Genomic DNA, 27,228 nt, shown 5'->3' on the forward strand with positions numbered 1-27,228 from the left:
CTTTGTCGTTCTTTATTGTACACGTAAACATTTTAAGAGTTACCAAAAACTCGTTGGAACGTGTATATGTGGAAAAACAAAATAATTAAAAATCCATTTGAAAACTTATAAAACAATCTATCGGTTAAAAAAGAGTTAAAATTTGGAAAAATATTCAGCGAAGACAGAAACTATAAGAGCAAAGAGTAAAATAGATGAGAGAAAATTAATAATGATAAAATAACATTGACATATGCAATACAAAAACTAGTATGAAGATTTTAAGTTGAATCTATGAAGAGCCTTTTAATCATTTTAGGACAATCGGAGTTTCTAATGTACATTAGAACATAGCTAGGAGAGCCGCGCAATCAAATTCAGTATACGTAAACGTGCTCAAAATCCCGATAGTGCACGCTAATAGGGTGAGCAAATCGCTTCGCCAGAAATTTTTTTTTTCTGCGCGAGCAGCCATTGTTAGCGCGGGGAAAAATAATATATTTCGCGACAATGATGGATACAACAAGAGACTCGGCCTACTAGTACCAAAACGAAGACAATTTTTCAACCTTTTCCCTTGGGCTAGAGTTCTTAAATGAGGAAGAAAAATAGAAAAACAACGGAAAAGGAGAATCGCCGTCACGATTCGCTTCAGTTGATACTGTTGTCTGTTTTTCGCGTCAGATTTGATGCACAATTCCACCGGCTATGTTCTAAAACAATTGGTTCATGCTTTCAGCTGTGCACTATCGAGTTATGGAGCACGTGGGAAGTTTGGAGAGCACTCAAGAAGCTAAAGTTGCCCTGGGCTATCGCCTCGGGCAACTCTTACGCTTCTTTCGTGCTCTCCAAACTTCCCGCGTGCTCCATATCTTGATAGTGCACGCTAAAGCATGAACCAATTGTTAAATGGTAGCTTATTCCAGAGCTTGCTAGGACTACCAAGTTACTTCCCTTATCCCTTGACACATCCCTTATACTCAGACAATTCACCTGTTGAGTTATGGCATTTATAAATTAGCACCAGAGCTTGGCAATAACGAAAGTGTTACAAAGTATTCATGCCTACAAGACTCAGTAAGGTTTTGTGGCTTTTATTTATAGTCTGTAACAAGGTTCTTAAGATATATTGGTTAGTATCTTCGAGTCTATCGCTCTGCACCATACCATGAGGGTAATTTAGGTGGAACCATGTAGTCAACGTGGACAAGTTTTCATTTGCCATGAACCGTAGAGGTAAATACGAAACATCATGATTATATCCAGTGGTGTCATCGGCATATAGTCTTAGTGTCATCTTCAGGACACTCTAGCTCATATCGTTTAAGTATATGTTGAAACACAATGGACCAAGTAGAGATCCTTGGTGGACACCTGCCATGACACGTACCCATTCGGAACACATACCCTCAATCTTGATCCTTTCGCGTTGTTCCTTCTAATGCTTACGAATTAAGTTGGGAGCAATAGTTTAAAAACCGTGCGGTTTTAGTTTGACCAACGAGAGGTTATGCTTCACACTATGAAATGCTTTGCTGAGACAAATAACAATAGCAATCCTTAGCATCCAGGCTAGTACCCAAGCCCCCTGTCACCTTTGATAAAGCACTAGAGCAGAAATAACTCTTTAAAAATTCAAAGAGATATTGAGAAAGCAAAGGAGCTATTTTAGTATACATCTGATCAAAAATAGTCTTCTCAAAGACTGCTGGAAACGAAGTCAAGATAGAAACGGGTTGATAATTAGATTTTTCAGATTTACTGCTCTTTTTGTGCACAGGGATGACATCACTGCTCTTCCATTCAGTGGGTATTGACTGAGTCGTGATGAAAGCTTTATCTGTAATGCACGGCGCAGATAGGCGTAGTAGGTGTGAAGAAATGTTGTCCATACCGACTTCCTGGGATCTAGATTAATAAATATGTTTTTAATAATGTATTCAGTGCCAACTGTGTTTAGAGAAAAAACATATATTAACCGATCACCGCCCATCATTGATAGTACACTGCGTATCGTGATTTGTTACATCAGCAAAACAGGAATTAAAACATTTCGCTACAGATCGAGAGTCCATGATAATATTATCTGCCTCGACTAGGATAATCTATCCTGAGAATTCGAGCGATAACTTGGCAATAGAGGTCTCATTCTTTCCCAGATTTCACTGTTGTTTCATGTTACTTAAGGTTTGTTGACAATGGGTATGAACCCCTTTCCTTTTTAAGTATGTACCAATGTTACGTTGGACTTAGTAAGCATCCCATGGGGAAAAAGATGTTACTCTACCTGTTACTCTTCACACGGAGGTATCTTCCGTATCACTTTTGACTGAGAATGGACGAAACTGGAACCTTCTTTACTAATCTAAAACAATGACGCAGTAAATTTCTTTAGGTAAAAATTCACATGAAACGGCCATACACTTCATTTTCTAAGAACGAAATTAAAAAGTTCAAGGGCTGTGTGGCTTCAAAGCAAGCCGTTGCGTGACACAAAATAATCTGTAAAACGGGTTACGCACTACTATAGGAAACTCGACTTGATTGGTGACTTGCTGCTTATCGTCTCTACTGAATTACCAAATGCTAACTACATTTCAAACCTTTAGCCGAGGAAGGGGAAAAATTCCCCTAAAGAAAAAGCTCGGGCGATGAAACGCAATGCAAAAATTGCTACAAAATTAAGTTGAAAAAAGTTTTATCTAAGCAAATTGAAATCCGTATCTGCCTACTTCATACAACTTTCGAAAATTAAAAGATAATTAATTAGTAAAAAGATAATTACTGAGTAAATGAAGGTCCATCACCCACCAATAAAGGTAAAAGATCACGATGCAGTAGATAGTAAAAGTATTGACTTTTCAGAGAACACATTCGAGCGGCCTCAGAGTTTTTCTTTGTCCCATTTAGATAAGTGATCTATATGCGACAAACGAGCAGAAAAATTATAATTCTTGATTTTTCATTGAATTCCATGGCACTTTAGTTTTGAAATAGACTGAGAAAAATAGAATTTCATATACTAAAGTTCTCTGTCTTGCATTGCTAGCGGCCGACGTGGGTCGAGTTTTACCGGGATATGGCATTCTGTGTCTCCATGAGGTCGAAAGACCCAAACCTGCAAGTGGGATGCGTTATTGTACATCCAGAATCCCTGAAGGTGACTAATATTGTTGGCTACTGTTTGTAATGTCTGTAAGGGAATATACACTGAATAAAATTACCATGCTTAAAGAGCATTACGGGAACAAGAAACGTGTACGTTGTCGCAGGACGCCTATATTAAAGATTATGCCGGTGTTATAGTACCAATTTGGACTGAAAACTGCGACAAGTGAACCCTTCCTTTCACAGACTAACTTCCTCTAACCTTCGGCAGATCTTAAGCACCGGGTACAATGGATTTCCTCCCGGAACCGAAAACACTAGCAAGAACTGGGAAAAAAGAACAAAAGATGATCTTGTTGTCCACGCCGAAACCAATGCTGTGCTCCTCACAGGCCAAACTGATCTTGAAGGTTCAATTGCGTTTGTAACAATGTATCCGTGTAAAGAGTGCGCGAAAATGCTGATAGCGGTAAGTGTTTTCGGGGAAAAAAGTATAGCTATCTATTCATATTTGAAGTGGAGATGGCTAGTGGTGGATATTTACCGAGCTGCGACTAGTATTAGATTAGCATAACTTAAAACAATGAGATAATGTTGCACAAAAACACATTATTTAATCATTTATTCCTGAAACGATTACAATATTTTCGGGTGCAAATCTTCTGGAAGTTACACGGAAATGAATAGCAAAGGATATTTCGAGTTTCAATAGCCAATTGGAACGCTTATTCAAACCTACATTTTCTGTTTCAGTGTGTTCCAAACCAGCGAGACTAGAGCACGAAAACATGATTTTAGCCCATTTTTTACAGGACCACAATATTTTATGACGCAAATCCCGCACGAATTGCTCGGAAGTGCCACCTCGGAATAGCAAAGTGTATTCGGAGTTTGAGTAGCCAATCCGAGCGCGTCTTCAATGCTATATCTACTAAAGTTAAGATAGTGAACTTCTGTCAGGTGGGGCTGCTAATCGAGGACCTTGGCATCCTGAAACCTGTATGAGAAATTAGAAAAGGTTCTATTGCATTCATATACTTTTCATGTTTTCGTATCTTCCGATAATGGTTCTGTGAAGCAGTTAAGAATTAACCACCAACACAAGATTTTCGAAAGCTGGCTTATCTTGCACTATGTTTTGGGCTTGCATCAGCGAGAGCCCGTGAGTTACCAGTTTTTAAGACAAATTTTAATACCCAGCCTTATTTCTTTGCTAGTTTATTTGAAGTCTATCCCACTGGCAGGCTTACTAAGCTAACTTCTAAGCCTTGTTACGGCAGCTAGTCAATTGTAGGTGTAGGAAAGCAAACTTTTGCCCTTAAAACCTAGGGGATTAAATACGTACCCGAAGCGAACAGAAGAAACCGTCGAAGAAGACGTGAATTAAAAGATGAAGTTCTATATTTAGTTAGAATTTTACGAACTTGCTACATGTGTTTACCGTCTCTTACAGTGCCACATCTTAACTTCTGAGCATAAGGTATAGAGCAGCGTTGAGTTCGAAATGCTTTGCGTTCTCAGACCACGCACATTTTTTAGTGATTTTTACGTCGTTGTTTTGCAAAGACGTCCAAGAAACGACACCCAATCAATATTTCCTGAGGCCTTCGAAACTGTGTACGCATTGGCGACTTTTAAAAGCAATTCGACTTCATCGTCGTTCTAGCCTTAAAAGTCTTCCTTGGTAAACGTTTCTCTTTGATTCAGTGCGACTTTTTCACCTTAGATTTGAATATTTTTGTGTCTTAGCCTTCGAAGTTAAACGGCCTCATTAGCCACAAAAAGTTGCATAACACAAGTTAAATTTATGGGGAACGAGACTGCTCTCACGCATGCCAAATCTCAGGTCCCACACGTTTTATCGATTTCGGTCGTTTTAGTATGGACAAGTGAAAACGCTTCGAAAACGCTGGTGTGGGCAGAAATATTTTTCTATGTTTTCGTCGATATGAAAACGGAGAATTTTCAAAACGAATAAGTGTGGCCAAGGCCTTTGTTTCCCTCAGTTTAAAAGTAATAATTAAGATATAACTGCCGCCCAGTTAACCCAATGGATACTGCGCTGGACTGTTGTGCGGGAGGTCGAGGGTTCGAGCCCCGGCCGGACCAACACTCAAAGTCTTAAGATAATTGAGAAGAATTTACTACCTTTCTATAACATCAAGAAATGGTTAGATATTCTAGTCTTCTCGGATAGGGACGAATAAATGGAGTTCCCGTCTCCTGCAGGGTTGGGGTAGGAGACGTTAATTTCCCACACACGAGATTACTGTGTAATGGGTGTCCTCCCTGGGGTGGGATGGGTGGGAAGGTGAGATCGATATAGACTGAAGCGGCTGCCAGAGGCGCCTGAGAAAATGCCGACGTCTGTTCTCAACCTTAACAAAATCTCATTGTAACAAACCTGTAATTCAGTTCTCTGCAAAAGGTTTGAATAATCATCATATTGGTATCATATCATATTAGTATAATATGACCGTCTCTTGTTCTGCTGTAGAAGGGTATCCGCAAAGTATACTATCTATCATTTAAAGACAAATACGAAGAGTCAAGCGCCCTCTTTGAAGCAGCCAATGTTTGGGTCACGTAAGTAATGATTCTTGTTAGACTGAAAAAAAAAAACTTTGAATAACAATTTTCATTTATTTGTGATAGGAACGTTAACACTCACAAATGAATAAAGAAGCAATCTATCGGATCTGTAGTACAATGCTAAGGAATCAACATAAGATCTTTTCACCCCACAGTCAGATAAATGTATGGGAACTGCAAAGATTTCGTAGGCTTTGCCCTTAATTAAAAGCTTAACTAAACTTCATTTTATTACCAAACTCTAAATAATGCTCGTAACCACAATGCATAGAAGGGAGGAAACAGTTTTCCTTGATATCACAAACTGTCTCTGCAGCCTTTTGCCTATATTCGTATTCACATTTTCGTTAATTAACAGCGAAATCTCATTTCGCCACTTTAGGCCGCTGAGGCGAGGTGAGGATGCAACACTGAAAGACTTTGAGGACGGCCTGATCCAGAGGGTTAGATTCATATTGGAACGGGTGAACCTAACGGGTGAACCGACAGGTGTCTATAAAGCCTTGAGGGAAAATACTGAAGAACTAAGGAGCGAGGATCTACTAAGTCCATGGCCGAGAGAGTTAAAGGACAAGGTCTGTAATTCTTACGTCTGCATCTCTACTGCCAAGTTTTTAAATTAGAAGCTAGTAACGTTTCTGTTGTTTTAGTTTATAAAATAATTATATTAACCCTTTTATAACTGATGGCCGAACTAACCACAGAGTCTTTGAGTAGTAGTTGTGGCATCGGAGCACAACCTGTATTTTCTTAAGTAACCCCAACTGTTTGGCTTTGGATTTCTAGATCTTACTGGACAAATGGACGCACTATTTTCTGTTCTTGGCCCTCATTGCTAGCACAAGAGCTTTGAAAAACCATCAAGGAGCAATCTTGATAGATTCTAAAACCTTAAAGGTATGTATTGGAAAATTTTATGTCATGTTTATTTTTGCTTTTAATCTCACAACTACGTGTTAAAATGGTTGAATGCGGAGTGCAAGAATTCCAGTTTTGTCGTTTTCCGTTTGCCCTGACCGCTATGCGCTATGCTTGGCTTTTCCATACTAACATACAAGGCGACCTTCCTTGAAATTTGGCAGCACTGTTTTTGGGCCCAAAAATTAAAATCTACGAAGATGAAAACGACTCATAATAAATAGAAATAAAGATAGATTTTTTCTCACAAAGTAATGAAATTTTTAAAAACGAAATAAAGCACAAAGCATAAGGCTTGAAGAAAAACTACATGTCAAGCCCCTATCACAGTCGAGTTTCTATTTCATTTATTCAGACAAATTGTAACTAATTAGATATCACATAAAAATAAACTTGAAGAACTGATATTGTCACATGTAGGAAGCTTGGAAAAAAACTATTCAATTTGAGCCTGCTTCCTTTCGCATTTAGGAATCTTGTCGGCCTATTGAAAAATTCTGGGGTCCTTTATTCAAGTTATGGTTAATTACATGTTTTAAGCATAAAAATGACTTTTTAGTATCTATGTTACATGCACAATTAATCTTTTCTTTACGACTTTCAGATATCAGCAATATCGTACAACGGATATCCGAGAGGTGTCAACAATGACGAGGACGATGATTCGATGCAAATGTCTGCATTAGAAAACGCCATTTGTCTTCGTTTAAGCGAAGGACGCGATTTTATCGCGTTTTCAACTCACTTCCCAAGTCTTCATGAAGTGAAAAATCTTGCTCAGGTGAGAATCGCGCGACGAAGGTTAAGGTTTTCAAAGTTACTCCCTTAAGCTGTGGAAGTGATTTTATGAGGAAATACCATTTCTTAAGTAGTACGATATTTCTGTAAAGTAACTGTCTTGCTTAATATCCTTAAATTGTTAAGGTCTCAGAAAAGCTTTATTGGCAGTCAAGCTGACCCAGATAATGAAGTTTTAACCCAATACATTCGGCAGTCACCCACGCCAAGTCTCGTAAGAGTCATCTTTCCCTATTTCCTTCCGAACGACCCATAAGTAAGCAGCAAACATGCAAAAGCCTGGCTTTGGAAAATCCATGACAATTACCAGGGGCACCTCTCACTCGAGGTTGACAGTGAGATCAGCTCCAATATGTTTGACTAATCTACCACACTTTCTTTGCTACTTTTGCATATAGGCCCGAGTAAAGAGGCTATACTTTATATGGCCTAAGACTCCTGACGGAGAAAATATCAACGAAAAGGCGCTGCAGATCATGAAAGATGCTGGAATGGAAGTTGTGTAAGTAAAAATATACGTGTTCCTTTTTTTTCATCAAAAACAAATTCGTTTGTTACTGGTATAAACTTTTTTTGGCTTTCAAAAGAATTCAAGAAAAATGAGATAACAATTATTTATTTTTTTGCATCTACAGCCCAATGGATGTTCCTGATTTGGAAAAACTTGAAAAGGCCATAAGAGATACCACTGGGGGCCTAAAGAGGGCCGAAGAAGGAAACAAGGTTCCCTTCAGTGCTTGGCCAAGTAACCTGACCGATTACGACTTACAACCAAAGAAACCAAACAGGCTCTAAGTCAGATGTCCTACACCATGTTATAGTTGTCAAGAGCATATTTGGCGTAAAATTTCCATTAAGCTCTCTAAAACAAATTCTTGTATCACTTTTGGTAGAATCCAACCTTCATTCAAAATGAGGAAATATAAATATTTAAAATAGTTGAAGCATATAAAGGGTAGGAGGTCTTAAAGTTAAGCTCCACTCGTCGGTAGGAGTAACAAGGTCATTGGGGTTTTATCAACTGGGTTGACAATGTAAATTGGCCATCGGAAAGATTTTGAAAGTGCTTCTGACTCGAAATTTTTTCCTCTTGTTTCTTGTAGTTAGATATCTATAGGAAACGTTCCGAAGCTTTAAAAGTGCTGGGAAAAATGTAAAAAGCATTTTCTTTTTTTTTGCTTTCAAAATACGCGCAACTTGTCTTCAAATTTGTCTCTGAGACTGGGACTTAGTTTATCGCCGTCGAAGTTATTCGTGACGTCACATTGTGTACCTTTGCCGCGAAGGTCTGTTGTCTCTAAAAGGATTCTGCAGTACTTCGTAGTAGATAGATAGTGCATTGAAAGGCAAAGATATTCAGTGATTCTTATGATTCCTTTGAGACCGACTCTTCTGAAAGTTCCATTGAGTTTGAATAATCTGGGTACAAAATGTGACGTCATGTGCGATTTAGGCCGCGCGATGACCGGGGCAAATTTGAAGGCAAATTGCGGGTATTTTAAAAGAAAAAAAATTCTTTTTAGAGTTTTACAGCACTTTTAAGGCTTCGAAACGTTTTCTATAGAAATCCAACTACAAGAAACAAGAGAAAAAAATTTCGTGTCATATACACTTTAAAAGCTGACGTTTCGAGAGTTAGCCCTTCGTCATTTGTTTTGAATTAACAAACTCTTTACGATGGCCAATTTGCATCTTCATCAACTCAGTAGATTAAACTCTAATTACCATGTCAAACTAAGAAAACCTCTCCAAAGCTGTTGTAAAACAGATCTAGATAAAGTCTTGTTTCGCGTTTAATTCATTAATTCGTTGGTACTGCTACATTACTATTGTGTAGTTAAGATGTTATTTTATGTCGAGCCAGTCTCGATGTCTGTGTTTATGTAATCATCCCGTAACTTCTTAGAAGGTTTTATCTGCTCAAACAGTGTAAGGTTCCCATTTATGGGTGTTTTCTATTCACGTGGGTTATCTTTAATTTCAAACCTATGTCCTTTGGTTTTTTGGTCACTCAGACCATGGTATTTTCCGCTATCTCGGGGACATTTTTATTTTAGTGGAAAAAAACATCTTACGTATTTAGTATGCTTACTCGTTCATAAAGCCATGGTTGAATTTATATTTTTTAGTAGAAAAACCTCTCGCGACAGTATACAACAGCCAAGTAAAATGGCCATTAAAACATATCAACTTAACCACATTCTATCACTACAGTTTTTTTTTCTACAGAAATCAGATGATTATTTATTGTTAAGGTAACAAAAAATGGAAAAATCAATCGTTCGCGTACTGCGTCGACATTTTTCTGGCCCCTTTGTTTGGACCACGCCACATAGAATCGAATATTCAAATGAGACGGTGGGAAGGCTGCTTTTTAGAAAATGTTAATCCTTTTTTGTTTCAATCAGTCTCAATGGACGAAAAAAAGGAGCAAATATTATTGGAAATTCCAGAATTTGTAGATTTTTTAAAACTTAGAGGCAAAGCTAATTTTCGTTTTAGATTGCGTAAAATACGATAAGACTAACGATTTAGGCTACTTCATCCAATCAGGCTTACCGAATATGAGATTATCATAGCCAACTCGGTGGTAAGCGTATACTTGGTTATTTGTCAGCTTATATTTGGCCTTCTTTCGTAAACTGATTTACGACTTACGATTTAAGTGATTTAGCTGCTGATGACAAGTCACTCTACTTTTTTGCTACTATTTCAGGTTGATGAATGAATGGGAAAGTGTACATCGTTCTCATTCCAATGTCATTTGTCGAGGTTTTCCATTTTTTGGATTATAGCCGCTAACAGCAATAAAAGATGCGTATTGCTCACAGACAGTGACGTTGAAAGTTTTCTACCGGAAGAAACCCGAAAAACTAAACTGAGAAAAACCGAAAGATAGTTGGCTTTAGTAATGTCATTGGTTTGCAGCTGAGAACGAAAATCGACAGCTGGAAGATTTGGCACTTGGATGGATGTGGATGTGAAAAGGTCAAGGTATTTCCATGATAAACAATACATTACATGGCGCTAGAACATATACAATTTTCCTCTCGTATTCAACTCGATATCTCAATCGTTCACGGTGCACACTCGTCCAATATATCGAGTTGAACTCTCTTAAATATATAATTCAAAGGGAGATCTTATACCATTTTTACGTCATTGCATAACCATCGACTCCTAGCGATTCTTTCAGCGAGAATTGATGTTTGTCGTTATATTCATAGCTTACGTCTACAAATACGCTAAAATTTGCCCACAGACGGTTGCCCGGTTTCGGGCAGAACTTGTTTTGAATTTTGTGTTTTATATATCTTATGTTTTGTTTTGAAAGATGTTTACATAAATATGTGAAAGTGAGATGTAACACGAAAAGCGTATTGTTCGCAAGTTATAACATAATAAACATAGTGCGCATCGTCTATTTGATTGGTCAATTCAGCTTTCGAGTGGACGCTTTATCAGGTCATGGAGCCCGCATGTAATTATGTCATAAAGCAATAGAACCCTTTTTATTTTCCTGGCTCTGTGTAAAAAATAGAGAGGCCTTGATTGCGCTCTGTTCTGTTGTGAAGCACGCAGGATGCGACTAGAGCCCAAAAGAATGCTCGATATCCCATTTCAAGTTTTCTTTCAAGTTTTTTCCTAGACCCATCAACTCACCTCTGCTTTCGTCTCATTACAACAAAATGAGGCAATAAGATAAGTTGCGTGTGAATCGTCAAAGGATTTAAAATTCGTTTCTTTAACAAAATGTTAATTCAAAGTTATTTCGTTTAGATGACATAGTAAATTTTCTTTGTGTTGCACTTCTCTGTTCCATGTAATTTCTAAAGGGAAATTACCACTTCTCAGCCATGTTTAAAAACCTCTGATGAACAAGCTAGTATTTTCATGTAGAAACCATCGAGAGAACTGCATGTTTTAAAGAAATCTCGACGGCAATGGCGACGGCGACGGGGACGCGTCAGAAAAAAAAATCTTTCTTAGCCATTCTTTGCTAAACAATAACGTAAAATTGCCAAGATTTGGGTGGTCTAAGGACAGAAGCTACGAAGGAAAATGATTTAAGTTTCCATTTGAAACTCGACACTGGCCAAATACTTTTGGTGAAATTGAGATGGTGGCCACCCTAAGAGCCGATAAACATATCCAGCCACTGGCGAACTTCTGTTTAAAATTTAAATTTCCTTTTGTAATCGACTTCTTCCTCGGCGTCGCTGCTGCTTGAGGTCTATTGCGCCACTCCGAGCTACCCTTTCCGCGACGCTGCCAATAGACCACTTTCGTAAATGGCTGCTGGATTAATATTCTTTTGTTTAATTTTAAATTAGCCTTTCTGGCCTCGTTCTTCAGTACAAAATTCAAAAGAATACATTATCTCAAGCGAGGCCAGAAAGGCTACTTTAAATTTAAACAAAAGAATATTAATCCGGCAGCCATTTTTGAAAGTGGTCAATATTCGACCGGCAAATCCTCATTCCAAAATGATAAACTCCAAGCTTCCACTTAATGCATTATCAAATTAAATGTATTTAAACCCCTTTAGTACGAGAAAATGATAAATAAAAAGGAATTAATACGATCTTGAATGTCCCTAAAAAAGGAGAGGGAGTTTAACCTTTTGTTCATAAAAAAAGAAGGCGGAAAAGTGGTCAACTAAAACAAAATATCAAACGATTCTAGATCTCGCAGATTTGCAGACTTTTAAATTTAGGCTAGTTTGCATAGTTTGATTGTTTACAGAATGGCAAAAAAAAAATTGAGTAAGAATGACGATTCACGCTAATTCATCGACCTCAAGGAGCTCCGAACCGACGACTGTAGCGCAAGGAGTTTGACCAGCTACGATCTACCAATCAATTTGAGAATTTAACATTCCAAACCGGTTGGGTTGTTTCAAAACCGAACTATAAGAACGTTAGGTATTGAATTTTTTTAAATTAAAATGCAGAATCCATGAGCGTACGCTGAGGAGAGTTCGATTTTTGTCCTCTTTCCTGACAAGGACTGCATGAAAGGGTAGCCTCTTTTTATTTGTATCTTCATTTCTTTTTAGCTGTATCTAATAGCGATATGACTCGTCAAGCGTGAAGATCGAGCTGTTCTAAAAGTAAATGTCAATAGTTAAAATCGAATATGCAAATTAATCAAAGTTATCTTAGGCTTAATCGAAACTAAAAGAACGACTCGTCTCTCAGGTACAGATATTTACAGAATACAACATCCCCTTCATCTTTGGTTTTCGCTTACCGCACAACATACACAAGGACTTCTTTCGTAAATTTTCATGTTCGCCGTGCAGTGTTTCTCTTTCGAGAGTGGTATTATTTGTTTAACTCAGAAAGTTTATTTTCCTGGTGAACTCATAACCGCCGAAAGACAAAAATTAAAATTCAATCTGACTTCTCGGTCAACTGCTTTAATTTCATGAGCAATGGCTTCTTTCCATCAGTGGGACATGTCACGTGTGACACTCTCAGCCCTGTGTTTTCGCGTCGATATGTCTCTTCCGTACAAGAAATTGTGCGCCTGAGAGGACGGACGTTTTTGCAATCTACAGGTTTTTTAGCACCAAAGAACAAAAATGGATGCCGGTGTCGTGTTACAAGACGTCCCGTGTCATGTTTTGAATCCATTTCCTTGGTTGTTAAGAATCGAAACACCTGAAGAACAAATATGCCATAACGTTTGTTTTTATAAAAATAGAGCACAGGATCTACGAGAGAGTTTATCTGAAGCACGATCTCTGCCCATCGAAAAACCTTTTACCGCGAGAAAGACAACTAATAAAGGAGCCGTAGCAATAAAAACAGTAACTGACAGCAGGCTCACAGTGTAGGAAATTTTCCTCTCTATTTCGGTTTTCATCGGGCCGCTCACTTGGCTAGGTTGACATGGCTTTTGACTTCGAAGCCAAATAAACTTTGCCATAAAACCTCACCATTACGGATGTTCTAGTTAGCCAACAAAGGCCGTAGATGACATCCAGAAATAGGAAGACCTCATAACCGTGACGCCAGCAACAGCTGATGCCAAAAATAAGGCCGTCGTTATAAACGCTAACACCCAAGCAATTGCTGCATAATTCTTTTACGCGCCATTTTGTAATTATAATTTTATACTCCATCCTCTTTACTGTCGCCACATACCTCTTCCAAGAGATTATTACTAAATGACAATATGGAGCAATTCAAGCAGAGTACAGTACTAGCATAGCCGAACGGGAACTCTCGTGCAGATGGTGTTTTTTTTTTAAGCATTTCCTCGAAGAATCAAATTTTACAAATTTGACAATCAAAGTGAAAGCTGAAGATAAGGTTTCGTCGTTAAATTTCACGCATTTTCCGGTCTATTTTTTGGACCAAGTTAGAATTAAGCCTTTATTCTTGAACGTTTTTAACGATAGTGTTTTTTGAAGATAACGTTTTTAACGATAACATGGCTTAAAAGAAATAAAGAAATATCCCAAATAATACGAAAGTGAACTTTAAATGTCTCTAAGTCTTTTAGGAACAAGGTAAACAAACAAATGAACAAAAAGAAAACAAAACAAAAAAGAGTTGTCGCTCGACTGAGAGTAGCATCGCCTACATTAGAAAACCCTTTGTTGATGCTAAGTAGGGACGCATTAACTTACATAAAGAGTCTCAGACAGCCGCCTTAACAGCGTGGATGGCAGTCTTGACTACACTTTGCTTGAAGCTCTTTGTGAGTGTTATAAGAATGCAAATCACTGGTTCACAAGCTTAAGGTGACGGGTGCTGTCCATTATGACGTTCCTTTCTGTCCTCTCGTGTTATGGAGAAGCGAAAAAACGTCCGAACTCCTAGACGCTCACTTTCTTGTGCGGATGGATCATGTAGATGCCAAAACCTCAGGGCTGAGAGTGTCACCCGTCACATCGATGAAAAGAATGTCCTTGCTATCTTTTCTAGAAGGTGCGAAGGTACACGAAGCTTTACCACTCGTCCCCCTAACTATCACAGTGCAAACGATTGAACATATAGCCACAAAAAAAGCTAGGGAAGAGGAATAGTAAGTTATTGGACGATAACAACCGCGGTGAAAGGTTATTTCACAGAGATAAAATGAGATCATAGTCACTGAATAGGAACATCGCATCAGTTGAAGAGATAAGTGCTGGTGAAAATAGTGCATAAGCTAATTCTCAACGGCGTAATTCTGCGCCATAGATTTTGTTGATTTGAAGAGCTGTTACAAAAACCGTTGTAACACTAAAACAGTTGACAGAGGAGTCAGGTTTTTCTTTAAGGTTTGTCTTTCAGAGGAACTGAGCTCACCTGTAAAATAAACTTTCTGACTCGAACAATCAATATTGAAAAGAATCACTGCACCGCGAACATGTGCGGCAAGAGGAAACCACAGACGCAGTGAAGGGGATGTTGTATCCTGTAAATATCTGTACCTAAGAGACGAATCGTTGAAGTAGTTTTGACTAAGCCTATGATAACCTTGACTAAACGCGACATATAAAATTTACATAAGTCATTTAAACAATCTTATTTCAAAATACCGAATTTCAAATCTTTTAAAGTGTATATGACATGAAATTTTTTGTTGTTGTTTTCTGCTAGTTCGATATATATAACAAACGGTTCGAGAGTTTAAAATCGTTGAAAATAATTATAAACACATAGTTTTCGTTTAAACTACGCGCTAAGTTGGCTTGAAATTTGTCCCCTCCAACGCGTGGCCAAAAGGTCACGTGAACTTTACCTGTGACGTCAGGTTGTTTGACTTTCATTAGACCACTTTCATAAATGGCTTCCGGATTAAAATTCTTTTGTTTACATATAAATTTGGCAGGGTGGCCTCGTTCTCCAGTACAAAATTCAAAAGAATACATTATCTCAAGCGAGGCCACTCGGGCAAATTTAAGTTAAAACAAATTTAAGTTTCATGAGTTGGAGGCGAAGAAAAAGAAGGTTGATGAGGCCAGGGAAGAATCAATGACTAACCTTGTAGATGATCATGATGATGATACAAATGAAGAGAATCCGTTCAACATCGCAACAGATGTGTGCATGAGCCCAATTGATGAAAGTTCCGCCAGCACCAATACCTCAACTGCTACTGTTTCTGTTACCACTCCTTTCACTTCTCCAGTCGCCTTGAACTCCACCAACAATACCTGTGCTACGCCAGTCAATACAACACCTGTTTCTTTCACAACTCCATCCCCCAACGTAACACCATTGCAAGGCAGCTCTTGTGTAGATTGTGTATATAAATCCAAATTAAAAAATCAGAAGAAGCAAACTATGCGTCTAAGGAGAATAGTAAAGGAACAGAAAAGGAGATAAGAGAGCTCAAAAGTGTGAGTGCTAAACAAAACCTATTTATGCTTTCTTGTAGCTTTGTATAATGGCGAAAGAATAGTATCTATATTGAACTTGATTCAAGTGTTCCTAGTGCTACTCACTCTCACTAGCACTGGACAATTTATTCCTTCTTGTTTGTTTGTTATTATAGAAAGTAATTGAAACAGCGTCTGAAGGGGAAATTGATGTGCAGGAGGAAAGTGGGTCCAAAGATTTATTTATCTGGTCAAGCACTGGGACTGATACAGATATGGCAACAGAGAATGAGGATCGGGACTGGGAGTCACAGGCAGGAGGTTCCACAGAAGCTGAAGGTACTGAGGATGATGAAGAGGAAGAGAATCTCTCAGAAGAAAGCATGGAAAAAGATATCAGGTGAGACTACTATTGTAGCTTTCATTGGAATTATACCACTTGCATGAGTGGATTGAGACACTTAGGGAGTTATGGAAAGGACAAAGGGAAAATAGTCTTTTTTCCCATCCATTACTCCTCATGTTCATCAATTCACTCTCACATCCAATCTTCTCTCACCCTCAAAACATATAAGTAGCTACTGGGTATAAATCTGAGTTTACTGTTTGTTCTACTTCACAATAATTCGTTATGTAACTTGAGTATATTATTGAAAAGACTCAGCCATGCCTTTTATTTTGCAGAGTTGATGCAGATACTCCTGAATATGATGAACCCAAGTTCATTGGATTTTACAGCATGCTGCTTCATATTTTCACACTTTTCTGCTTCAAGTGTAAAGAAAGCAATCCTACAGCAAGGATGAAGCAAGATGGGACCATGGTTACTGTAACACAGAGCTGTTCAAAATGCCATGATAACTACATCTAGAAATCCCAGCCTACTGTTCTTGGAAAATATCCTGCTGGCAATATCTTGTTGAACTTTGCAGTCTTGATGGCTGGAGCATCTATAAACAAGATATTGCTGGTTTTCCGCCACATGGGGCTCCATGCATTCTCTGCCCGTACCTATTTTAGGCACCAGAAGTCATTCCTAGTTCCAGTTGTTCTTCATCATTGGGAAATATACCAAGCCAATCTCATCAGCAAGATCAGAAAGTTAAAAAATGTTGCTTGGACTGGGGATGGACGGTTTGATTCAGTGGGGCACTCTGCCAAATATGGGTCTACACAATGTTCAGCACCACAATCATGAAAATCGTCCACTTTGAATTAGTTCAGGTAAGAGAAGTTCTTTTTGGAAGAATAAATTATCATCAATTGTTATTAGAAATGTAAAAAATATTAATGACATTGCATGATATTATTGCATTGCTTTAGAGTATTATCACGATGCTATTTTCAGGGTATTCTAACTGGTAGTACATTCCCAGTTACTAGATTATTATTTATTATCAGTGGGAGTTATGTTTGTTTAAAAAAAGATTAACATGAAAGTTACAATTATAATTGTAGTGAGTAACCTTTCATTCCCTTATATTTCTCCTTTTATTACTCAGGCAAATGAAACTGGTGGCAGCCAACAGACAGAACTCGAGGGGGCAAAGAGATGTTTTTCCTATTTGCAGCGTGTTGGTCTGACAATTGCTATTTTTGTGTGTGATCGGCACAGGGGCATAGCAAAGTGGATTCGAGAGAATTGTGTCAATACCAGGCATTACTATGATATTTGGCATGTGGCAAGATCATTAACTAAGAAGATATTAATTTTTAGTAAAGAGAAAGGAGGTGAAATAATCAAATATTGGATGAAAGGAATACGTAGACATGTCTACTGGTGCGTGACTTCAACAAAAGCTGGCTTTGAGTCTCTTATCATTGCCAAATGGAATTCATTTATGCGCCATGTCAGTAATAAACATGTTAATCACCCAGATCCACTCTATCGACAGTGTCATCATGGAGAACTTGAACCCAGAAAGTGGATAAGAGTTGATGAGGAATTTTTTCGTTGTTTTTGATGATATACAGTATCAGTACCCATGTGGCTACACTTCTCTTCAATTCTCCTTGTCATATTCTTTGTGTGGAGTTAAATGACTTGATGATGACACTCTTGGGATAAAGTCTATCATTTGAAATTGCCAAATGAGCTCATGCATACTTTACATCCTCTAATCTCAACAATGTACAATGTAGTGTGTCATTTTAAAATTGTTAAATTTGTTAAATTTGTTAAATTGTTAAATTTGGTAGGCACTGCAGCATATGACAAATTGAAATTGCTGTTGACAAAGAAGATCCTTCTAAATGACATAAAGAAACTCTCACCAGATGCCCAGACAAGTTGCCTAGAAGGCTTCCATGCCACCCTAAACAACTGGCATCCCAAGTTGATTTGTTACTCTTGGTTAGGTTCTTTTTGCAGGTATGTGTATGTTGTATTACAGTGACTCCCACCTAACTATGTTGCATACAATATTTTATCCTTTTCCTTTTACACTCTGCAGATGTAGTATTCCTGGAAGTTTTATTGCCAAAGTAGTGTTTTGTATTGCACTTTTAGCTCAAAACTGTCATTTTTGAAAATGAATGGGTATGTGACTGCTAAATGTTACACATGATCTATTGACTAGACATCATGCAACATGTCTACAATGTATGCAACTTCACAAAACAGTATTTTTTATCATTTATCACATTCCCATCCCCTTAATTCCTTTCCTTGGTTCTTTCCCTTGTGTTCCAACCATTATCATACACAATCTCATTTTCAGATTTTCATGTCTTCGCTCATCTAAAGTAAAATTTCTAGGCACATACTGGCAAGCTTGCATTTTAATGAAAACCTCAGAAGAGAAACCCAAACATCAAGCGATGGAAAAGAATACATTCGGGTGACTTATCCAAAATCTAAACTGGGAGAAGAGGTTGTTAGAGAGGTGGCATCCCCACCTAGCTATGGTAATTATTGACCATTATGATTTTAAAAGTACAGTGGCTACACTGAACTAAGTGTAGGAAATGTTGTGCTCTTTTGTTAATTATGAGTCAGATCACTCTTTTTACCATGATAAGTACTATTGACCAGCATCTTGTGTAAAGGACTCTGCTTCACCTTGTTTCCTTAGACCTGATAAAACACTGTTGCACGTTTTTCAAATTACGTCGACATTTTATATGAATTGGGCTGTGATCTTTTCAGGGTATGTTGACACACTGAAGAATCTTCCCTTCACCTTGCCAAAGGCAGAAATGAAGAAAGTACATGAGAAGTATGCAGCATGGGTACCAGAACCCCTCAACCGGCAGTTCCCAGACAGAGTAAATAAAGAGGATGCTGTAAAGCTTTACCAGGCAAGAAAGGCAATAAAGAAAACGTCACTATTTCCACCAGGTTAGTTTGCTTTGACTCTTCAAAGCTCATGAAGCTCAATGTTCAAATATGACATAATGTTCTCCGTACCAACTGTCATGCAACCTTGTCCTCAGGGTCTATCTTCTTCCCACCCACTAGAGCTGGGGAAAAGATAGACCTTGGGAACAAGTTTGCCATCATGGTAATGCACAATCTGATTGTCTCCACGGAGGATGTCTTCTACATGTTTTTTCCATGGTAAAAGCATGCGAAACAAACAGACAAACAAACTAAAAATGCACTAACATAATTAAATAAAACGTATATGTGCACGATCCTTCGCAGTAAAGCACTATTTGAGCAATAGTGAAAATCAGACCTGAAAAAAATTTCAGGCCTGTACGGGATTCGAACCACTGACCTCTGCGATACTAGTGCAGCGCTCTACCAATTGAGCTAACAAGCCAACTGGGAGCAGGCCATCAAATTAATTCGACATAAACCCGTAGATGATAAATCAAACAACAACAAACATATGAAACATATGTATGAACTGCGGTTATGAAACGTATATGTGCACGATCCTTCGCAGTAAAGCACTATTTGAGCAATAGTGAAAATCAGACCTGAAAAAAATTTCAGCCTGTACTGATTTTCACTATTGCTCAAATAGTGCTTTACTGCGAAGGATCGTGCACATATACGTTTCATAACCGCAGTTCATACATATGTTTCATATGTTTGTTGTTGTTTGATTTATCATCTACGGGTTTATGTCGAATTAATTTGATGGCCTGCTCCCAGTTGGCTTGTTAGCTCAATTGGTAGAGCGCTGCACTAGTATCGCAGAGGTCAGTGGTTCGAATCCCGTACAGGCCTGAAATTTTTTTCAGGTCTGATTTTCACTATTGCTCAAATAGTGCTTTACTGCGAAGGATCGTGCACATATACGTTTCATAACCGCAGTTCATACATATGTTTCATATGTTTGTTGTTGTTTGATTTATCATCTACGGGTTTATGTCGAATTAATTTGATGGCCTGCTCCCAGTTGGCTTGTTAGCTCAATTGGTAGAGCGCTGCACTAGTATCGCAGAGGTCAGTGGTTCGAATCCCGTACAGGCCTGAAATTTTTTTCAGGTCTGATTTTCATTATTGCTCAAATAGTGCTTTACTGCGAAGGATCGTGCACATATACGTTTCATAACCGCAGTTCATACATATGTTTCATATGTTTGTTGTTGTATAATTAAAAAAATTTATTTATTTTACAGAAGCAGAGCAGGCTAAACTACAGATGTCTATGAGTGACAATACCCCAAGCAGCAGTCAACCCACTTCAAGACGACCTTACAATTGCTCAATATGCCAAAAACCATTGCGAAGTCACAAAAGCCGTTGCAAAAAATAAAGTGACCAAGCTTTTGTCACAGGAAGGTTTTCTGCGTGGTAAAATTTTCCTTTTTACTTCAAATTTTCCATGCCTGCATTGTACTGTACTCATCAACTTACAATATTTGCATTGTACCTACAACAAGGTGAAATTTTAAATTTAGTCAAACTAGTGTGCATGTAGAACCTACGCTGTTTCTGGTTCACAGTCCATACATTACCAAACAATAGAACAAGAAACAACCACCCATGAAAATCAATTTGAAAATTGTTGTTTACCGAGACACAAAAGACTGTATGTGAAATCAGTGTAGAAGAATCGCGCCATAGTTTTGATTATGTGTACTATGCTACTCTCTGTCATGAGCAGCAGCAAAACCTCTGGTATTTTGTGACTGGTATTTTGTTGTGATATTATGGTAAACACAGGCTGGTAGTGGTCTTCTGTTATCCCAGCCCATGTAGCCACAAAGCCACCTTGTGGTCCATCGGTCCATCGGTACGCAACAGCTCTAATGAACCTAGAGTAAAAGCACAATGAAAATTATATAGGAAGGTGTGTAAGAATGCTCTACATTACTTCAGGACCCTGCCTTTCACCTCCCCATGACACACACATTCATCCTCTTGGAAAGTGCTTGTTGCATTGATCATTAATTTTATAGAGAGAATTCATCGCCACACTGGATTGGGGGCTAAATTTTACCGAAAAAAAACAAACAGGCAATTTATTTACTCGCTTAACCTTCTTCAAAATAGTTGAATAAGAGTAAAACTATTTTTTATCCGCGGCACTGGTGTTGTTTCAAGTTCATCCATCGTCGATAGAGCTTCATCTTTGTCGAAAGTGCTTGTTGCATTGATCGTTAATTTTATGAAGAGAATTAATAGTCACACAGTTGCGACCTAATACATGCACAGATATACTTAGCATGAATTGTGCCTGAAAATAACAAACAACCCAGAGACCAAAATAATAGCTTTACGTTTTGGTTTCGATTACTTTCATTTACAAACTGTATAGGAGAGAATAATGAGCATTTTATTATTATGGTAGAGTAAAACGTGTCTCGATTCTCTGTTCTGCCACTATGATTTTTGCTTCGCTACCATGTTGATCTTGTCTTCCGCCGTTCCAAAATTAGATCGTGTAATTTTCGATTTTCATGTTGTAAGAATGTCCATCTACATCTTCAGTGAGGTCCAACTGCTGGGCTACTTGGCCTACTGCAAAACACACGCAAAGCAAGGTATGGTCTATTTCCCTCAGTGTCATTTAATACCGAAACTGAAATTACCAATGGGAGAAATATGGTTACGGCCGCCATGTTGATTGTTTTTTTCAATGTTATATTAAACACCGTCTCCCTTTTCAGCAAACATTTCCTGAGATATATTAGCAATACCACAAATAAGAAAAAGTCTTCTCAAATTTTGAATTTGCATGTTCACAGACAATAACGCTGACTAATCTAATATTCAAACATAATTCAAATTCAACAAAGGAAGCGAGTGGGTGGCACAGTCAAGGCACCACATTTTCCAATCAGGCAGCTAAAATGCAAGTATTCTCACAGTGTTGCTGTTTTTAGAGCTGTTTTTCACGTGAGAAACTGACTAAAAATCAAGGTTTCATTAAAAAGTGGCAGCTTTTTAATTTAGGTAGTGTTTTCTGTGATAGATACGAGGAAACATTTGAACAGCGTGTGTGAAATGTCATTTTGTGACGATAGGTTTTCTCTCGCACAAACTTGACTGTCGCGGAAGGCACAACAATAACGGGGGGAATTAGCTTAGTAGAGACGACTCAGCAGCGAGAACGGGAACTTGTTACGATTCCCTCGTACAGGCAACCTCTTCGAGTGAGCTTTTACGAACGTGAAGGATGAGACAGCGTTCTGGTTCCACAGTAAACTCTTATTTTAGGTCAGGCCAACAATTGACATGACCTCTAGTGTACTCAACTTCGTAATACCAGATGAAATCAAGGATGTTAGCAAGGATGTGATCAAAAAACCCTTACAAGAAACTTGCTTAAGTACTATCGAGCGCGTAACCCTATTGTTTCAAATCAAAAATTTACCATATTTGCGGGAAAATAACTCTTTGGAGAAAAACTATTTTTATTTAGTTATTCCTAACGGTACCTGTTCATGTACGGAATAATTTGGTTTTATCAACTAAGTCGATAATGTAAATTGGCCATCGTAAAGAGCTTAAAAGCTGACTTGTCGAGCATTTGCCCTTGGTCAGAGCGGGCTAACGCTCGAAACGTCAGCTTTTTAACTCTTTACTGTGGCCAATTTACGATTTCAGCTTAGTTGATATAACCAAATTACCCAAACCCCCCCAAACACACACACACACACACCGACGCAGCACCACAGTTCTTTAGAAACTTACCTGATTTATTCGCGTACAAAATAGGCTATTTCCTCAACCAGTCATAGAGACAGATTAATTTGCATGTGAAATAAAACTCATTATCACATGAAAGGATAAGCAACGGGACTCGCTTTATGTCTGAAAGATTCTCAGGTTTTTTACCTCCGAATTTCTATCTCTGTTAGATAATATATATATTCCTCTCCTTTCGATAATTGCCGCGTTTTGGGGGGGCTTTCCACCGCTATCCAAGCGCACCTGTTTCACTTTCCCATACAACACGTGCTTGGATGAATTTCACTTTCTTTCCTATACAAAGGAACGGCTGCAGCGTACTACTTGTGTGGTATCCGTGCTTGTTACGAGATAGCATCAATGCTTTGAGGCTTTCTGGTTCACAATCCTCGCATGTTTGTTTCTCAGTTCGGCGTAAATTCGCTTTAGCGAACTGTCCTTACTCAAGGCACCACTTTTTCCCAAAAAAAGCAAACAAAAAGCAGTGAGACACTGACTAAAACTTTTGGTTTCACTATAAAAGCGGCAGCTTTCAAATTTCTGTAGTGTTTTATCTAAATGTATTTGATAGATACAAGGAAAAATTTAAAACGCATGCGTGAAATGTCATCTCTCTAACAGAATGCTTCCACATGATTTTCGACTATTTATTGCAAAATTGGTCCTACAAATAACTGCTACGTTTGTTTTTCTACAATGGTTTTTAAGACGTTGTCGTAGCTAGTGAAACTGTACATTTTTAGCACACTCTTCTATGTGCCTGTTTGTTGATTTTAGAGAGCTTTAGATTCGAATACGAGAACGAGTACGACTACGAGTTTACTAGCGTGCTCACATTGCGCATGCGTAGCTCTCCGTGACACTGTCACGGAAGCGGGAAACTCGTCGTCCGCCGCTCGTCGACAACGAGATTTTGACCAGAAGTCGTCCTCCAGAGAACGAGTTTCGAAAGGTGAGTATTTTGCATTTTAAACTTACCCTAGTCTTTTTCTAAGTCAGCAAAAGCGAACTTAAAGCCGTATACAGAGGTTTTATCGAATTGAATGTGATTACAAACCCTGATTTCATTCGTTTTTGATACTTTTTGGTCGACCTATTTTCACGAAATACTGAGGTCTACACACGTAAACAACATATCGCCAGTCGAATAAATTTAAATTGAAAAATGAGAGCCTTAAAAGCACTTTCACCCTTTGAATTTTAACCATGCATGAAGGATATAAACAGTGAATTGTTGATGTGGTTGACACTTTCCCGACTTTCTTCAATTCGTAGCGATAGCGGAACGAGAACTTCTTATTTGAAAAGGAAACACGAAACTATGCTTCTCAGAGAAGTACTGGTTGAAGAGCCTCACAAGTACTGACCAGATTCAAAAGAGAGAGGTATATCTTGGACGAAAATCGCCGAACACTATGATAAAACCTTGAACACTGAAACATTTTATTAGCTTCTCATTAATTATTGTCATATTAATACCATTATATTTATGAAATGAAAACTAAGGAAGAGTTTGTATGGTAAAATATCTGAATACATTATTTTTACATCTTTTTTAGTTGTATCATATAAATGTACTGTATTATTATTACAAAGTCAGTTCAGCTGTTTTGAAATTAAAAATTATACATATTTACAATTTTGATTTTCTCAAGTAAATTAATTTAGATTTGAAAATTCTCCATAAAGGAAAAAAAATTGATGGCCATGGATCCACATCCCATATTCATCAATGACTCCTTTCATAGCTAACTATACATAGAAATTTACAAGCAGAAAATATAATTACAATTATAATTTGGTTCACTTCTTCTTTTTTATCTTCTCATCACTTTGCCAAATTGCATTGCTTCAATGTAGCCATAGTTGGTACTAACTATGATGTAGCAAATCAAGAACTTTAAACCTGAAAATAATCATCTAATGTAGGAGGTTGAACATCAAAATAGGTGCTTGTAGTTGATCCATGTAAGCAGGTACGTGCATTCCGAAGCAGAGCACACACTGAATACATTACACCTTCTGGACTTAATCCAATCTTTAAGTTTTTCTTAAAATCTAGGAAAGCAAAGTATGTTACTATGTTGCTAAACACCCACTCCACAGCTTCCCTGACTTTACTTCATCCTTCAAGATGAATCTGAGTGGATAAGCGAGGTTGCCATATATACACAGTGGTTGTCCACTGGTATCAAATGAATGCTGCTGAAGGTTATGAAGGAGGCCAGACATTCTTAACATACCAGCATCATGCCTTTTACCCTCTGAAATGAAAATTTATAGAGTAAACATACTTGGATTTATATCAGTAGCTAGTGTTATAACACTCTTGTAGCTGCAGGTAACTGTTGAATTACAAACTGTGATTTAATATTTTTTTTTTCTGATTTTCCAAGTTAATTGGTTAATAGCCATTTTGATTTAGTAGGGGCTGGGTTATAGATATTTGTGTAAGGATTCAAGGGTAGGCTACATTTAATGAAGCTCTTACCAAGGGGCTGACCACCGAAAATGTTTCCTGATAGATTTGATCTTTCCAGCCCACTCCTCTAGGTGTAGATACCGTAGATCCTCAAAACAATTAGCGCCCAGGGAGCTTAATTCAAATTTATGAGGAAATGCGCTTATTTAATTTTTCCCAAATGGTGGCCTGACATGACCATTTTTTTAATACATCATCTCCACGTAAACAAAATTAACTATTTATTGACGTAAAAAACTGATCCTAGAGTTTAACTCACCATTAGTGCAATGTACAAATCTAATACTACACGATGAAAACCATGCATCCTTTGCTGTCTCACTACTCATCCACAAAATGAGGGGAGGGGAGGGGGCACTTATTTGAGGGGGGTACTTATTTTAAATTTTTGGTCGATAGGAGGGGCACTTATTCGAAGGGGGTGCTTATTCGAGGATTTACGGTGATGCCACTTCAATTCAGTTTCAAATTTGGGGGCTTAAATAAGGGGAGGCATTACAGCAGAACGATGCAAATAATCGTATTAGCTTACCAACTGGTCCATACAAATTGGCTATTAAACCATTTGGCGCAACAAATGATTGAAACTTTAGGGCATGTACCTTTTTGTGCCCACTGGGTACACGCTGGTTCTCTCCTGGGCGACAAATTGGGCGAACTGTCAGGTCTACAAACCCCTAGCAATTCTCAAGAGCTCTTCCCTTTCCATGGACAGCAAGAGCAAAGTCTTCCAGATGTTGGCTACTCAGCCAGGGTTGATCGAGATCTCTGAGCAAGTATCCATGGTTTGTGTAAGTAAAGCTGATCACCTCGTTGAAGATTAAGCTCAGCTCGGGCACTGAACAAAGCGAGGAATCATATCCGAGAGACGACATGGGTAAGAGAAAAGTTTCAATAAAATCAACAGTCCTTTCGTTCCTGAACATACCGTGCCATTGGCACAAGTAAACATTTCTGGAATTGCTAATCCCCGAAGAAGGAGAGGCAATCCTGTGATGACAAACCTGAGCTCGGCTGCAAACTCTTCAGGAGAAATGGCGTCAAAAACATCGTCAATCCTTTCATACTGCTTGTAAGGATGTTGCCTCTTATCGTTGTGATTTCGTAAATCGCAAAGGAGGTAAACGGATGCTAATAGGATAGTTTTTTTGGCTAAACATGGCGAGATTGTTACAGTAAAACCCTCGCACTCGGATCGATACATTTGTTTAGAATCTAAAGTTACAATTTTCGTCAGCACGACTACGAGTACGATACTAGTACCAGATCTCGCGCGGTTAAAACTCGTACTCGTACTCGTTCTCGCACTCGAATCTAAAGCTCTCTTTTGTCTCGACGAAGCCCGTTCTAAGATGCGAGTAGTTTTAAAATGCACATTCGAGTTGAGGTGGGGAATGTCTTAGTCTGGAAGTGTAATTTGCGGCTCAAAGTTCTGAGCTTCGGTAAAATTCGTACTCTGAAATACCTCCACTACTTTTGCTTTCCGTTGCTATAAATAAAAGATTCTATGAAGAAAAAACACTTCATTCCTCTCGTCAAATCTTTGGTTTCAAAATATCAAATAAATTATAATCTGCAACTCAAATTTATTACCACGAAACCACGCTAACCTGAAAGCGGGCCTAAACCCCTCAAGAACAATTGAAATGGTTTCTGGGAAACGAGCCCAAAAGCACCTGATTAAAAACGACCACGATTCCTCGTTTTGCCAGGCTTCGACATACGAGCCTCGTTTTTCCAATGGAGCCTCGATTTTGCAATGGAGCCTCGATATTTTAATCGTGCCTCGATTTTCCAATCGAACCTCGATTTTGCAATCGTGCCTCGATTTTGCAATCGAGCCTCGATTTTGCAATCGAGCCTCGATTTTCCAATCGTGCCTCAATTTGGGAGGGAGCCTGGGGCGAGCGAGAGCGGTCATGTTCTGGAAAAATTGTC

The 27,228-nt window shown here is 38.3% G+C and overlaps 1 protein-coding gene, 1 long non-coding RNA gene and 1 pseudogene across 3 annotated transcripts in view; 2 read left to right on the forward strand and 1 right to left on the reverse strand.

The window, feature by feature from the left end:
- LOC111345463 (uncharacterized) overlaps positions 1 to 21,200 on the forward strand; it is a 32,615-nt gene extending 11,415 nt beyond the window's left edge. The window contains 10 exon segments of the mRNA XM_088737951.1: positions 3,029 to 3,139; positions 3,359 to 3,556; positions 15,892 to 16,115; positions 16,400 to 16,881; positions 16,884 to 16,939; positions 17,218 to 17,648; positions 17,910 to 18,086; positions 18,474 to 18,622; positions 18,864 to 19,055; positions 20,291 to 21,200. Of these exon segments, the coding sequence (XP_088594077.1) occupies positions 3,029 to 3,139; positions 3,359 to 3,556; positions 15,892 to 16,115; positions 16,400 to 16,881; positions 16,884 to 16,939; positions 17,218 to 17,648; positions 17,910 to 18,086; positions 18,474 to 18,622; positions 18,864 to 19,055; positions 20,291 to 20,427 (2,157 nt within the window). The 3' untranslated portion in view covers positions 20,428 to 21,200.
- Positions 21,201 to 23,439: 2,239 nt separating this feature from the next.
- LOC148720046 (uncharacterized) lies at positions 23,440 to 24,447 on the forward strand. The gene is made up of 2 exons (XR_015993007.1): positions 23,440 to 23,760; positions 24,084 to 24,447. It is a non-coding gene; the product is annotated as an uncharacterized LOC148720046 (long non-coding RNA).
- Positions 24,235 to 26,560, reverse strand: LOC148720047 (uncharacterized; annotated as a pseudogene). The gene is made up of 2 exons (XR_015993004.1): positions 25,823 to 26,560; positions 24,235 to 25,072 (listed from the first exon to the last, which is right to left on the reverse strand). The product of XR_015993004.1 is annotated as an uncharacterized LOC148720047 (transcript).
- Between the last annotated feature and the right edge of the window lie 668 nt (positions 26,561 to 27,228).

Source organism: Stylophora pistillata, chromosome 11, assembly GCF_964205215.1.
Source record: "Stylophora pistillata chromosome 11, jaStyPist1.2, whole genome shotgun sequence".
Taxonomy (NCBI): Eukaryota; Metazoa; Cnidaria; class Anthozoa; order Scleractinia; family Pocilloporidae; genus Stylophora; species Stylophora pistillata.